Source organism: Babylonia areolata, chromosome 12, assembly GCF_041734735.1.
Source record: "Babylonia areolata isolate BAREFJ2019XMU chromosome 12, ASM4173473v1, whole genome shotgun sequence".
NCBI lineage: Eukaryota > Metazoa > Mollusca > Gastropoda > Neogastropoda > Buccinidae > Babylonia > Babylonia areolata.
The window spans coordinates 20,318,409-20,334,485 of NC_134887.1; the positions used below are offsets into that span (position 1 = coordinate 20,318,409).

General features: G+C 44.0%; 2 protein-coding genes across 2 annotated transcripts in view; both read right to left on the bottom strand.

Annotated features, from left to right (window-relative positions):
• Positions 1-691: 691 nt before the first annotated feature.
• Positions 692-6,879, bottom strand: LOC143288440 (uncharacterized). Its single transcript, XM_076596928.1, has 3 exons — positions 5,789-6,879; positions 3,584-3,821; positions 692-1,928 (listed from the first exon to the last, which is right to left on the bottom strand). Exons 1-3 carry the CDS (start codon positions 6,682-6,684, stop codon positions 1,863-1,865), a joined length of 1,200 nt encoding a protein of 399 aa, XP_076453043.1. The 5' UTR covers positions 6,685-6,879; the 3' UTR covers positions 692-1,862.
• A 4,156-nt stretch (positions 6,880-11,035) lies between these two features.
• The window catches only part of LOC143288439 (uncharacterized), a 15,955-nt gene continuing 10,913 nt past the window's right edge, over positions 11,036-16,077 (bottom strand). The window contains exon 4 of the mRNA XM_076596927.1: positions 11,036-15,617. Coding sequence (XP_076453042.1) covers positions 13,605-15,617 — 2,013 coding nt within the window. The 3' untranslated portion in view covers positions 11,036-13,604. The remainder of the gene's footprint in view (positions 15,618-16,077) is intronic.

The window sequence follows — 16,077 nt, forward strand, 5'->3', positions numbered from 1 at the left end:
AGGTGGTGAGGTGGTGAGTGAGGGGATGAGGGAACAAGACTGAAAGGTGGAGGGAGAGTTTCAGTTTCAGTTTCTCAAGGAGGCGTCGCTGCGTTCGGACAAATCCATATACGTTACACCACATCTGCTAGGCAGATGCCTGACAGCAGCATAACCCAACATGCATGTCAGGCCTTGAGTGCATGCTTTTGTATCTGTGTACCTATCAGAGTGGATTTCATTTTACATAATTTTGCTAGAGGACAACACTCTCGTTGACATGGGTTCTTTTGCAGTGCGCCAAGTGCAGGCTGCACACGGGACCTCGGTTTATCGTCTCATCGAAAAGACTAGACGCTCAGTTTGATTTTCCAGTCAATCTTGGGTTAAAGGGCGAGAACGGGATTCGAACAATATTAGCAGCCGAGCGTTTTAACCATTCTGCCACCTTCCTCAGAGAGACGAGAAGTAAAAGAAGGGAGGTGACAGATTAAGTGCTATGAACAATGACCCTGTACCCACCCCCCCCCTTGTGTGGGTTTGTGCGTGGTTCTCCCCACACTGATATGAATTTGGAAGGATGGGATGGGGGTGGTGGTGTCTAAACGGGTACAATGCCAGAATCACTCCCACCACCCCCACCCTCCGGAACCGGGAACAGGCGATGGCAAGCCAAATCAAGACGGGCGCTCAGGCCCGTGTCAAGAGAGAACTCGGCACAAGAGTAGAATGAAAGAAAAATAGCTTTATTTAAAAAAACAACAACAACAAAAAGATAACTATCACACACACACTCGTACAGGGGACAAACGAAATCCACCACCCCTCACCCTTTCCCGGATACCTTCCTGGCCCACTAACAAATTGTAAAAATTAATATACTATGTCCCGCCAACTAATATATATGATGGGAATCACACTCACACACTCAATCTCATACACTTTCAGACGGACGGGGGAATCTGGAACTCAACTCAGTCCATTGAACTGTGTCCCTCGGGCCGTGGGTTGTAGCGATGGTGTTGGAGGGCAAGGGGGTCCAGAACTTTCACTGACGTCATCTCCTTGGTCATCGGCCCGCGTAATCCAGCAGCTCGGTATCAGAGTGGCGAATCCCGGAAACCAAAGCCAAAAGCTGACCCAGCAAGGGTTAAAATATGGTCTTCACACACAAAGTCTGTTCTCCATTCAACCGCCCGTCTTCATTCGACCAAAAGGAAAACACACAATTTCATTAGCCACTGGGAACCTGTAAAGAAAGATTGAAAAACAACAACTACTGGTTTGGAGGAGTAACCTCCCTGCTCTGGAACTGCCACAACTGAAAAGAAAAAGGGGAATGACAAGCATTCTCACGCATGGACACAACTTCCCCCGGCTGAAAAGGAAGCCGAACAATCACCCAGCCGAAAAGAAGCTGGCTCTAATAAACGCAAAAGTGTTTAAATCAGAAGCCAACGCTCGCCTACTAACTGGACACACACACACACACACACACACACACACACACACACACACTATTCGTCAAGGAACAATACAATAAATTAAATTAGAATACCCTTCTAAAAGCATAATTTAAAAAAAAATGAAATTCTTACTTTTGTTTGTGTGAGAAGAAAAGAAAAATGGAGGAAATCAAAAAGTGAACTACAAAATAAAAGTAGAACGAAACTTTGTTATCGAGGCATTTGCGCGGAGTACAACAACACTATCGGTAACATCAGCTGGAAATTTTACAAGCCGGGTTGTTTCTTCAGTCGTATCTTCTGAAGTTTTGTTTCTTGGCTCATCTCTCAACCCTTGCTGACAAAGGCTGCCTGCGTGTGCGTTCATGTTGGGAGACCTCAAGGCAGACTGGGAGGAGCTGGAGGAGGTTGGGGGATTCAAGCTGACTTCCCCTGCGTCTGGTGTTGTGGCATGTGACAGTCTGCCGCAGGAAGGCTCTGAACCTGAAGGCACGGAAACGTGGGGTGAGATGGCTGTGTGGGATCAGACTGAGATGTTTGTGTGTGGTCAGGGTAATCCCAAATATAGGGGCTGACAGGGCTGTTTTCAATGAGAACCACAAATGGTCTATACGTTTTCATGAGAACCCAAAACGGTTTATGGAGTTCTGTTTCCGTTGGAATCTCAAAGGGTTTATATTGCAATGACTACCCTAAAGGGTTCATAGGGTTGTTTTTATGAGAACTTTACAGGATTTATAGGGCTCTGGTTTCATGGGAATCCCGGGGTTCATGTTGTCATGAGAAGCCCGTGGTTAATAGGATAGTTTTCATGAGAACCTTTAAGGGCTGGGCTGTGTTTTTACAGGAATCCTAAAGGGTATGATATCATATTGTAATGAGAACATTGAAGTGTTTTGTAGGGTTGTGTTTTCATGGGAATCCGAAAGGGCTCATTTACTCATGAGAATACTAAAAGGTTACATGGTTCTGTTCTTATGAGAATTATTAAGGGTTTACAGTGTCATGAGAACCCTAAAGGGTTTATTGGGTTATTTCACAACCTTATAAGGTTGTGTTTTCATGGGAAACTGAAAGGGAGTATATTTCCATGATGATTATAATGAATAGAATAGAACAGAATAGAATAGAATATGTCTTTATTACCAAGTATACCGGGATCACAAGGAATATTGGGGGGGGGGGGTACAAAACAAGGTACGAACATAAATCGAAAATCATACACAAACACAGATACAGTAGAAATTAGGATACATACAAGTGCATATCAATACAAAAACTTCTGCATACTCACACATGCACGCACTACACGCACACACACACACACATGCACGCACGCATGCACACACACACACACACTCTCTCTCTCTCTCTCTCTCACACACACACACACACACAAGCCGCGTATTACATGTGGATGCGGCTGATGACTAGATCTTCAGGTAGATGGCTGTTGATTGCACAATTCTATGTACCATACTGGATTTGTTCAAGAGACGGGGGGCATTGAGCTATTGGCGAAGCGATTGGTTTCGTCCTTATACTTCTGTACCGTCGACCAGAGGGGAGCATCTCGAAAATCCCAAAAGTCAGATATGATTCGTCTTGGCTGATTGATTTTGCTTTTTTTTTTTAGATGCCGCTTATAATACATGTCGTTAGGAATTAGAGGGTTGTGTTTTCATGGGAATTTGAAAGGGCTTATGTTGTTATGAGAATTGTACAGGGGTTGTAGGTTTTGGTTTCATGGGAATCCTACAGGGATTATATGTTTGTTTTCATAGGAATCCTAATTGGTGTGTAATGACTGTCAGTAGAATCCCAAAGAGTTTATATTGTCATGAAAATTCTTAATGCTGAAAAGTGTAGTGTTTTCGCAGGAATCCTAAGGAGATAAAGGGGTGTGTTTTCACAGGAATGCTAAAGGGTTTATTGGTCCATACCATCATGACAGCTCCAACAGGTCCCCGAGAACAAAAAGCGTTTATAGGATCTATCCATATTGTCGCACGCACACACACACACACACACACACACACACTTCACCACCACGACCACCACTGCCACCACCACCACCGTCACCTGTATGAACACCGCCACAACCCATAGAATAAAAGAAATAATTCAATAAAACTAACTTCGACGAGATGAAGAAGTAGAGGAAGACGTTGACACTGGAGTTGAGCACAGGTGCGAGGATGCCGACCGCGTAAAGGGTAAAAGCACAGGTGTAGGTGCAGGTCGGAAACCTCGTGAGGCAGCATTGCGACGAGTTTACTGGACTCCACGATCACACAGGACAGCAAGGAACACCCAGCAATTCCCAGCACCGTCATTGTCGTCCTTCCTCGGTGACTCACCTTTGACCTTCCCTGACTGCAAGGGTTAATAAAAAAAAAAAGAAAATCGGGAGGTTTAAAAGAACTGAAACAAAATTGCCCAATTATGTTGGGAAATCCGTCGTTGAGAACTCCTTTCTGAATGAATAATTTTGGGGGAATTTTTTGTTTTGTTTTTGTTTTATTTGTTTTTTGGTTTGGTTTTTCTTTCTTTTTATTTTTAATTTTTTTTTGTTGTTTTCCCTCCGTGGTTTTTCATTAAAACTATTTATGCGGCATCCATTTTCCTTCGCTTTGCGATTTTCTTGCTATCTCTCTCTCTCCCCCCCCCCCCCTCCCCCCCCCCAAACTTTGCTCAATATGTTAATAAGTGTTCGTGGAGTATCCTTGAACTTGCCTAAGTTTGAAGGTAAAACCTTCGTGTTATTGAGAATTTTGCATTAAACCAAGGCTTGGACGGCTTCTTATGATTATGTATATGAACTGATGAGGTGAAAAAAACCCAAAAACCCCCCACAAAAAACAAACAAAAAACAAAAACAAAAACATCAACAACAAAAAATCCAACCAAACAACAACATAGAATAATAATAAAAAAAGAAAAAAGAAAAAAAAAAAAAAAGATTTCACTGTGCTAAGAATCATCGACGTAAAATTATTTGCTGATTTCAGCAAACTTCATATCATTCACATTAGTTTGTCGAGTTGGTCTGTGGCGTCAGAGGTTTGTGCAGTGATAGCCTATATGTAAAGCGTCCGCCTAGGAAGTGAGAGAATCTGAGCGCACTGGTTCACATAGTGGCAAGTATTTTCTCCCCCTCCATTTGACTTTGAGTGATGGTCTAGAAGCTAGTCATTCGGATGAGACGATTAATCGAGTTCCCGTGTGCAGCATGCACTTAGCGCATGTTCAAGAACCCACGGCAACAAAAGGGTTGTCCTTGGCAAAATTCTGTAGAAAAATCCACTTCGATAAGAAAACATATAGAACTGCATGCAGAAAAAAATACAAAAAGAAAGGGTGGGGCTGTCAGTGTAGCGACGCACTCTCCGTGGGGAGAACAACCCGAATTTAACACAGAGAAATCTGTTGTGACAAAAAAGAGGTATACAATACAATACAATGCATAAAAACGCGGCTTTGAGAGTTCAAAAAAGATTGTTTAAAGATCAGGGAACAAAACAAACAATATGACTGTCTCCAAAATATGTGAATGCCATACTATTTGATATATTCTTTTTTTCTACAATTATATAGCAACGCATAGTGCACATTTCATGACACAATTATATATATATATATATAATAAAAAAAAAAAAAAGAGAGAGAGAGAGTTCTTTATAATGTTGGTTTGCTTTGTTTACAGGTCCACCATAAAGATGGTAACAGCACAATTTGTATTTCTTAACCTGAATTTGAATCCGAGTTTGAATTTGAGTTGAAGTGTTAATTTTACTATAAAAATGCTAATTTTGCCGTTGTGATTGAAGTTTATATGTCTGTAACTGATGGTGTTTGTTTTGTTTTTTTGTTTTGTTTTGTTTTGTTTTTACTTAACCATGGTTATGTTTCACAGCTTGGTAGTGTGTCAGTGTATTCTACTGACTGCATCACCATATTTGTACAGTACAGTGGGCGTGGATGAAAAGATGTTTATTTTATTTCATTTTAATTTTTTGATGTGTGTGTGCGTTATTGCTTGTGTGAGTGTGTGTGTGTGTGTGTGTGTGTGTGTGTGTGTGTGTGTGTGTGTGTGTGTTTCAAAGTGCGGAAAAGTTATATTTAAAAAAAAAGAAGATTGCTATGACTTGTGGCTGATTTTGTTATGTTGTATGCCAAATTTTACTGTTCTGCTAGTAAACTGTATGCATCACTGACTTCATAATACTTCATTTCTGTTACTGACATAATAAGCTTATTCTCATTCAGATTCTGATATATCATAAACAAGGTATTGATCGTACTGCGGACATACCACTCAATATATTCTGGGACAAACTCACCTGTATCGCTGACAGACGAGCCTCATCAGGCTGATGCTGAAGCCCATCAACACCAAGTTGGGAAGGATGAACTGCACCACCAGAATCACCAAGGTCATGGTCAGGTACTCTTCCTCCGCCTCTTGCCTGTGAACCTCCTTGTTCATATGGGTCAGGCCACTCAGCAGGCCGCACCAAATCCCCAGACCCCCGCACACCATCACGATCTGGCGACGCCTGATCCTCTGCATCCAGGCATGTCTGGCCACGGCCAGCCAGCGGGAAATCCCGATGACCATCGTCACGTGCACGGACCAGCTGTGGAAGAGGAGCAGTACGGGAATAATGATGACCTCCTTCTCCTGGGGCAGCTGGTCGGCATAGTGAAGACAGCTGCGCACGACTGTCACCAACAGGAAGGCGTTGTCCACCAGCCCCAGGCACTGGAAGAGCAGAACCACAGAGTTGTGCTTTCTGTTGGCGTTCCAGACCCACACTGACACAGTGTTGCCTGCCAGACCCACGATACACACAGGGATGACGGCCGCTACCAGGATCCATTTGTAGACCTGAAGTCCGTTCATATAGTCTAGAAACACTGAGTTGTCAACAGTCGGTTGCCCTGTGGTCAGCATGCTGGAGGAGGTGGTGCACACCTGCCCTGTCATCGTGACGGTGCTGTCACGGGTCAGCTGCTCCGTCATCAAGTTGCTGGAGCTGAAGATCGTTTGTCCTACTTTCACAAAGCTGGAGGCAACGGCTGTGTTGGTGGAAACAATCAGTTGCTCTGTCGGTCGTGAAGACCACGCTGCATGGGCCTGATGGGTTTTCCTTTTCTCTGTCGCCATTCGCCCACTGCAGGTCAAAGTTGACGATCCGGAAATAGCGATAACTGGAACACTTGACGGACCACTCATTCCACGAAAACGTGCACAACCACAAACGAGCTGTCTTTCGAGCACCACACTCTCAATGTTGACATGGACTTTTGGGCGAATGACAGGCCGGAAGTGGGCTGATTTCGAGCGAATGACAAGACTAACAATGCACGGACACTTCAACCTTTCCAGTACGTTGTAGGTGTACTCACACACACACACATGGTTTTTGTTCTGTAACTCAAGTAACATAGTTTTGAATTCACTTCGATTAGTTTTTCATGACTGTGTTTATAATGTATCATACCACATATCAACTGAAAATTAGTTTGTTTCATCCATAAACAAATAAATAAATATATAAGAAAGGTCTCGGCACGTCGTAGGTGTGAGCATACACATACTCTCAAAGAATAAACTTTGCGCACCAGCCATACTTAAACAAATTAACAAGCCTTGCGCGCCTTACGCTGTGTATTTGACGTCACCCGTGCCAGCACGACACGGACACGGACACTTGTTTTATTGCCATTGACAAAACTATCCTTTAGCAAGGGGGACAATGTATGAACAAAAGAATAACGACGGTTTACAGAGAAATTGACACATTGCTGAGAGTAAAAAGAAAATCAATGACTCACAACAACAAAATCATAAAATACAACATATTGTTGAGATTAAAAAGGAAGATAAAAAAAATCTCGACCATCCAACTTTCTACAAAGTCATTCAGAATTATAAACTGTAGAACTGGCATCAGGGTTGCAGTGGATTCTTTTTTTTTTTTCTTTTTTTCGATAACTATAAGGCTCCCGAAGATAATTTATTTTCCCGACAATCCCAAGCTTGGGCGATAAACCTCGCGAGTGATCTTATTCTTACTTCATCATCTATCAAACGCGTACTGGTAATGTTCATGTTCTCTAAGTTGTCACCGTTGAAAATTAAACATTTCTTTCGAATTTCTTCATAATACTAACACATAAAAAGGAAATGAGTTTCACTCTTCAACTGAAGCACCACACACAGGACAAGGGGACCGTGCTGACCTGTCAGCAGAGAACCATGTTTTGTATGCATTTAGGCTTAAAGTTCTAAGTCTGAATTGAGCCAGGCTTGTTCTGTGCCATTTATTACTTATTACTTTAATGTATTTTTCTGTCTGAAAAATGTTCTTAAAAGAGAGGAATCAACTGTATTTTTCTGACTCTTCAATGTGGGCATGCCAATCCTGTTTGTACGAACAATTAATCTGTCTTTATATTCTGTGAGAAATGTTCGATCATTGCCAACACCCTGACACATCCAGACAATCCCAAAGCCCTGTGTGGTTAAAACATTCTTTAAAAAAATAAAATAAAATAAAAATTTTAAAAAATATAAAAAAGGCACCCAATTTTCTTTCCCAGGATCTAAATGATTTAGCATCATTCCATAAGCTTGTCTGCTTATTCTTGTCAGTATGAGCTGTGTTAATCTAAGCCAGTATCTAATACATTTGATCTTAGTTTTTATATGTAGTGGGTATCCACCAGTTTCACCATGCATATGATATTTTATTGGACGAATGCAAAGGCACCGAAAGGAAGCGTTTAACTGCATGTGTATGAACTTTTTCCATTTCTTGATTATCGTACAGTCCCCAGACTTCTGCACCAATCCGTGCCTGCAAGAGAGAGAGAGAGAGAGAGAGAGAGAGAGATGGGCGTTGGTATGAAAATGTGTCTTGCCCACCGTTCGGATTTGGAGCCACCGAGACCAGGCCAGATTCGGTTCCGTCTGCTGCTACCTTTCTGTCTGTTGTGCATCGTATCCTGGTTCAAGTCTGTGGTTTTACTCTTAAGTTTAACTAAAAAATGGATACATATATATATATATATATATATATATATATATATATATATATATATATATATATATATGTTAGTAAAATAACTGATTTATGTACAATTTGATATGATGAATTGTTTTTCTTGCAAAAAAGAGAATCATCAGAACTGATTGGTACCGGCGAGTTTTATCTGGTTGGAAAAGCCTTTTGAGAACTAGATACTATAGTATTTCTGAAATCCATTGATCTAAATCTAGTTGATACAGAAATGTTATCCTTACTGCAATCAGTTCGAGACAAAGGAAACCCAGCTGTATAAAATATTTTATTTTTAAAAAATATATAAAACGGGAGAGGCAAGGCCTTCAAGACTCACTTGTGATAAATTAAGTTCCCTAGCATTAATTACAGAGTAATTTCCCTTCTTTACTATCTGCACCAAAACGTTTGCAAAATAAATAAAAATTCCATGCTCAGCAAAAGAAGTTCCTGTTTGAACAAAAAAATGATAATAATGACTCCTCTTGTTGTTGTGTCAGAATAAGAGGTCAGAGTGCCAAGTTCAGAGAATACAAAAAATATCAATATAACAGTAAATGCAGTTTGCAAATAATTAGGCTTCTTTTATCTTTTTTTGTGCCCATCCCAGAGGTGCAATATTGTTTTAAACAAGATGACTGGAAAGAACTGAATTTTTCCTATTTTTATGCCAAATTTGGTGTCAACTGACAAAGTATTTGCAGAGAAAATGTCAATGTTAAAGTTTACCACGGACACACAGACACACGGACACACACACACACACACACACAACCGAACACGGGGTTAAAACATAGACTCACTTTGTTTACACAAGTGAGTCAAAAAAAGCAAGCGCCAAGAATGCCGACATCTCGGTCAAGGGAAAGGGGACGGTTACTCAGTAGTGCGGACATCGTCTGAACTCCATACAGTAAACACACCGTGCTCGTGTCTGGAAGCGCATCATGCTGAAAGTAAAGTGAGGGGGGGGGGGGGAGGGGGAAGAAAGGGAGGGGCTAGAAAGAATCACTTACATACTGTGTAGGAACTTCAGTTTACAATCCTGATGGGGAATATGGAATGGACGCGTGTGCGTTTGTGTTTGTGTGTGTGTGTGGAGGATGGGTGTGTGTGTATGCAAATATACACACACAAGAAAGAACAGTGTTTCCCATAAGTCTGAAACAAAACAAAATAACACATTTTTGTTCGTAATGGAGATGAATCTTTTGTGCTTCGTCTACAGATCCCTGATCTAAATAACATCTGCCAGCTGCAGCCACAAAATGTATCACTGCATCATCAGCTGACGTAATTTCATCACACACACACACACACACACACACACACACACAGAGCATTAGTCAAGTGTTGCGGTTTCCGTTCCACAAAGCGTGGCTTGACGGGGACAGCGATCGTGTTTGTGTGTGTCTGCGAGCGTGCTGTGTGTGCATCAGTGTTTGTGCGAGTACGTGTATATGTGTACGCGCGACGTGTATGCTACGGTGTCTGTGTCGTGTAGGGGTGTCTATGTATACACGTATATTAGTGTGTGTGTGTGTGTGTGTGTGTGTGGTTGTTTTGTTGTTGTTGTAATGTCAGTGAATCCCGAGCAGCGCGCGTCGCCAACAGTGCAGCAAACGTGTGTGTGTGTGTGTGTGTGTGTGTGTGTGTGTGTGAGTGTGTGTGTGACCACGTACAACAATGTTTACGACTTCCCGTGTCTCAGTCTTGATCAGCCATGGCGGCGTTCAAGCCGCCTCTGCCTCTGTGTGTGTGTGTGTGTGTGTGTGTGTGTGTGTGTGCGCGCGCGCGCGCGCGCGCGTGTGTGTATGTGATCTCTCGCATCTTCACAAGCCATTGTTAAAGTCGTTCAGGCTGATTATGGGCAAATCTTAAAGTGGTTGAGAATTAAGAGGAAAAAACAAACAAAAAAACAAAAACAAAAAAACAATGAGCTTAGGAAATTTCAATTGCGTCCCTGCATACATACATTTCCTTGTACATGGAGCGCAGACAAACACGTACACAAACACACTGCATTCATGCAGACACAGACGCACACACACACGCGCGCACATGTGCGTGCGCAAGCAATCATGTTAAGTGTAAATACATTTTTCTTGCAGTGCACAATGTATTGTAAGTGATCTTTTTTTTCTTTTCTAATCGTCACTTTTAAAAACTTTTCCCTCGTCTCAGACGGTTATATCTCACGTGAACAGAAAAGTACACACACACACACACACACACACACACACATTATTTAAAACTGTGTAAAGCTGACAAGAAGACAAACAGAAGAGCAACCAAAGATTAGATATTTCTTTAAAAAAAAAAAAAACAACACAAAGCAGACATGAGGACTAACAAAAGAACAACTTCTAATTAAGCCTAAGCGCAATATTATTACTAAATCTATGATAATGATAATAACAATGATGATGATGATTATGACTATAATAATAAGAAGAATACAAAGAAAACAAAATGAAGAAAAAGAAAACACACATTTTCTTTCAGTACACAATATTACTGTTTAATTTTTTTTTTTTAATCAAACAGTGAAATGTGGTTCTTTTCTCTCCTGCCTTCGAAGGTTTTCTGGAGCAATAAATGGCAGCACAACATGGCATGTTTTCCATTTTGCTTTCCCGCTCACGTAAGCTTGGGGATTACTATGGCTGCAGTGCGCGTGACACGATTGCCTCAAGGCGTCACGCGGTGAGCTTCAGGATGGTTCGGTCCATTCTATTTAAGATCGTGGGACTAACCCACGAGGCTGAGCTTTAATGAGCTCGATGGACTAACCCCAGTCACCCAGGTCAGCAACAGGAGGGGGCGAGGGGGTGTGGTTCCACAGCAGACGTGTATTACCGCCCCCCATCCCCCTCTCCCCCACCTTTATTTTATTTTTTTTTTATTTTCATTTTTTGCTGCCCCATCATCTGCACCGTTTCAGTGGCATTACTCCCACGCCGCTCATTCAGATTCCCCCATACACGGCCACACCCGGGTTCGTCTGTCACAGTTCCAGCGTCGGCAGTCCGCAGGGAACCATCGATGTTAGGTCGCCAGGAGGCCACACACCAGAGGAGACCCTGCACTGCTGCTGAGTCACTTCGGTGGTGTTCAGTGGTGCCTGTTCTGATTTAACGTACTTAGGACACCACCTACTAAGCCCCCTACTAACGACAATAATGGCTTTGTCGCGGAGCCAGACTGAGTGAGCGTCCCTCCCAGAGTGGAGACCGCCACCACGTCCCTCTAATAACAGTTCCCCATGAATCTGCCGACACTGAAGACACTGACAGGACTCACCCCAAGCACAGAAGTGGAGGGGTATCGAAACTGAGGTCACCATGAGAGCAGGGCATGAAAGGCCACAGACTTTGAGACTGTTTTGTTTATATTGATGATGATGAAGGAGGAGGAGGAGGAGGACGATGACGATGACGATATTGCTACGGAGGTCCATTTTGGTTTGGGACTGCGTGACAAGGTTGTACTCTACGCTTCCTGTCATAATGATATCCCAGCGTTAACCAGGCCCGAGAGATACAGACACTTGCAGTGTTGGTCAGTTAATTAGAGCAGCACACCCAAAGACGCATCCTTGAAGTGGATGGCACTCGACTGTGTGGTCCCCCACAGCACAGTCAGCTCTAGGTAGGAGCCGGTCACGGACCGAAAAATCCGATGGGATTCGAACCTGCGTCCTCCCAGCTGTCAGTCCGCAACGCTAACCACTTCGCCATGGCGGCTGGTTGTATTCCTCTCTTGTTTTTTGTGTTTTTTTGTCACGCCAGATTTCTCTGTGTGAAATTCGGGCTGCTCTCCTCAGGGAGAGCGCATTGCTACACTGAGAGCACCACGGCCCATTTTTTGGTATTTTCTCCTGCCTGCAATTTTATTTGTTTTCCTATCGAAGTGGATTTTTCTACAGAATTTTGCCAGGGACAACCCTTTTGTTGCCGTGGGTTCTTTTACGTGCGCTAAGTGCATGCTGCACACGAGATCTCGATTTATCGTCTCATCCGAATGACAAGCGTCCAGACCACCACTCAAGGCCTAGCGGAGGGGGAGAAAATACTGGCGACTGTACAGGGATTCGAACCAGTGAGCTCAGATTCTCTCGCTTCCAAGGCGGGCGCGTTACCTCTAGGCCATCACTCCAGTTTAAACAGAGAGTGGAGAGGCTACCAGTTGGCCACATGATGGCGGCGGCCCTACAAGAAGACGACAGGACTGTGCTCCTCACGTCGCTAGGGAGGGTTGAAACGTGCGGCAGCCATGACAAAGAGACGAAGTTCCACCAGCTTCAGGGCACAAGACCCAACGACAGCTGGACCAAAAAAACCTGATCCAAATCTCAGCTGATTTAACTCCACTCCTCAGAGCACAGCTGTTTGCAAAAAGGACTTTCAGAACAGTTAAGACAAGACATGACGGCAGTATACAACAATAAAGCGGCTGACGATCGTGAGTTCGAATCGCTCCGGGCGCCACGCAACATACACGAGTACCACGACTACATGCTGTTACACAAACCCGAATCACACGGGAAAAGAGACATCGCCTGCTCTCTGTCAATGGGCAAACAGCTTAACTTTCCACCCGTAAGCAACACACAACTGGCACAAACTTAGTACATCGTCTAGAGGTTTTACACACACACACACACACACAATTTTCGAAAGGTAGCCGCAGCGGAATCAGTTATGTCCAGTCTTGTCACAGGTATTTACATGAAAGCACTGTACAGACACTACACTGATTAAAAAAAACAAACTGTGACATGATAAAGAGCGGCAACATGCCAGACAAACGAAAGGGAAATACACACAATGCCCTTCATGTTTTTTTCCATGCAACAGATCAAACCCGCACACTAAAGATCTCGTAATCTATGTCAACGTTTGGTGAATTATGGAAAAAAACAACAACAAAAAACAACAACAAAAAACAAAAAAAACAAAAACAAAACAAAACCAGCATGCACCCCAAAAACGGAGTATTGCTGCCTACACAGCGGGGTAAGCATGCACGTAAAACAGTTCACTCATACATGTATATGAGTGAAAACACAGAGGAGACTGGTGTCACGTCACAGCCTGCAGTACACCACATGGGCCATACCGCTGACCAGACAGTTGTTCAGCAGCTCCAGAACCAGCTGCACCAAGGGGTAGGGGTCCCGGCACCCTGACCACCCAGCGCCACCACCCTGGTAGCAGTGGTCCCTCTCCACTGCTTCAGCCGCCCGCAGGTCTCCGAGACCTATCCACGCAGCGGTGAGCCTCACCATGCACGACGGAAACAGCTCGGCGATCACATCGGCTGGAGGGGGCAGATCACTGATGTTGGTGATGTGTCGCTGTTTGAAGGCAGTCGCCTTTTGGCTGATGACAGTCCTGAAGCGGTAGAACTCTTCACCCAGCCAGGCACCAAAGGCAGACAACAGGCACAGCTTCAGGCGCCCCGCCACTTGACATTCTTGCGAAGCTGGGGCACACTGGGTGCTGTTTTTTGCAGCCTGCAGAGCCAGCGTTAAGATCTCTGAGATGACAGACACGTCTGAAGGGTCGGTGAAATGAACCATGCCGCAAACAAGGAAATCCAGAATCACACGCATCATCTCCAGCTGGGTGGTGGTGACGGCAGTGGTGGACGCATCCATGGCGTCCGTGAGAGTGTGACCAGATCTGTGTGAGGACGTGTCTGCATCTTGTGACTCCAGCAGCAGCTTCAGTTTGCGGACCTCTTCAAGGCACTTCTGTACACGTTCGGCAGCGTCCTTGCAACCAGTCTGCTGGCCAACACCTTCCTCCGTTTGTCCACTTTGTGCCTCACCAGCAACAACATTGTCTGTCGGTTCTTCAGCATCAATTGCCATTTCAGTCTCTGCCTGAAGATCTAAAGTGTCGGGATCAATCAGTGAACAGCTGTTATTGGCAACTGTGTTCTCTACCCCAGTTATCTCGGCTTGCAGGTGTAAAGTGTCTGGATCAATCAGTGAATGAAATCTGTTACTGGGAACTGAGTTATTTACCCCAGCAGACAGTAATGTTAAGTCTGATTCCGAAAATGAGTCGTCTCTATTCTGAACAATATCATCTGTCTGTGTCTGTACATGACACACACATTTCTGAACCTGATGTAAACCCGACACATGACTTGTTGCCTCCATTTGAATCACTCTCTCACCAATCACCCTGCACTGCTGAGATGTACTGGAAGCACAGGGTCCTGTATATCTGTGCGAGTGGCCTAAGCCACAGTGTGAATGTGTTGAGGAAACAAAATGTCTGCTAATATGGGGCTCATCAGCCTGATGCTCATCACATTTAAAAGGATGTGTTGTCTGACCAACCTCAGAATGGATGTTTTTACCTGGTATATCACTGGGAAGGGATTCGTTTAGAACTGTAACTGAATCTGGAGCATATGACAGTTCAGGGGTACAAACCTCTGTTGACTGCACGCCAGTATCCTCTCCCTCTTCTTCAATAAAAACTGTTATGATTCTTTCACCCGTACCAAGACTGTCCTCAGACACATTCACCTGACAGGCATTTCCCTCCCCCTTCCCAAGCTGCTGTGTCTTGGACCTCTTTGCGCCTTGAAGCACTGACTCAATGTCAGCTTGTTTCCTTTCAGCCATTTGTCTCGTGGTCCCGCACATTGTACACACAGTCTCCAGAATGACGATTTTCTGTGGTTCGTTTGCCACACTGACGGAAATGTCAGTCTGAGTTCCAAAGTCTTGTCCGCAAGCAGCAGTCTGACAGGACGTCTCAGTGTCACGACGGTCGGAAGATATTCTGTGCAACGCAGAGGCAGCGGAAACGTTGCTGGAAGTAGCATCTGGTCCATACAGTTTAGGGGAATCTGGCCCATACGTTTTGTAGGGAAACTTTGCCGCGTCCTCCGTTTTGTTTGTGGACTGCGTAGAAGGAACAAGAGTCTCAGTTTCATTCTCCTCACCTTCGTATGGTGGTGGTGGTGGTGGTGGAGGTGGTGGTGGTTGATCTTCGACAAGAACCAGGTTCTGCAAGGACACCTTGTATCTGCTCTCCAGCTGGGGCAGAGTCACTGCTGAAGCTTTCAGCCACACATCCTAAAAAACCCCAAAAAGGATGAGGAAAAGAATGAGAAAAAGTCAAACGCACAAAAATGCTGGAAAAAGCAAAGGATAGTATGAACTGTGTTGTATTAGTCGTTGTGTATGGTCTGGTAGAGCTGGTGGTAGTTGTGTGTGTGTGTGTGTGTGTGTGTGTGTGTGTGTGTGTGTGTGTATGAATGTTGTTACATGCACAAGCGTGTGTGTGTGTGTATGTGTGTGTGTGCGTGCGTGTGCGTGTGTGTGCATACAATTGCGGATACCGATACCTGAATGTTGATGTCCAGGAACTGCTGTTCAAACAGGTACCCGCACGTACAAATTATGCTTTCAAATTAAGCACTTGCCAACATCACACTTGAACCCGTGTGACACACTGGGATGTAAACGGACAGGAACCACAGATTACAGTCCGTTTGTGAAGTCTTGAACCCAAATGCACCACCAATGCAACCAA

Excerpts from the sequence above, each read along its gene's own strand:
- LOC143288440 (XM_076596928.1), bottom strand. The coding sequence starts at position 6,684 with ATGAGTGGTCCGTCAAGTGTTCCAGTTATCGCTATTTCCGGATCGTCA. Across the intron at positions 3,822-5,788 it reads CTCGTCTGTCAGCGATACAG|TCAGGGAAGGTCAAAGGTGA; the intron begins GTGAGTTTGTCC and ends TAACCCTTGCAG. Across the intron at positions 1,929-3,583 it reads TACTTCTTCATCTCGTCGAA|GTTCAGAGCCTTCCTGCGGC; the intron begins GTTAGTTTTATT and ends CCGTGCCTTCAG.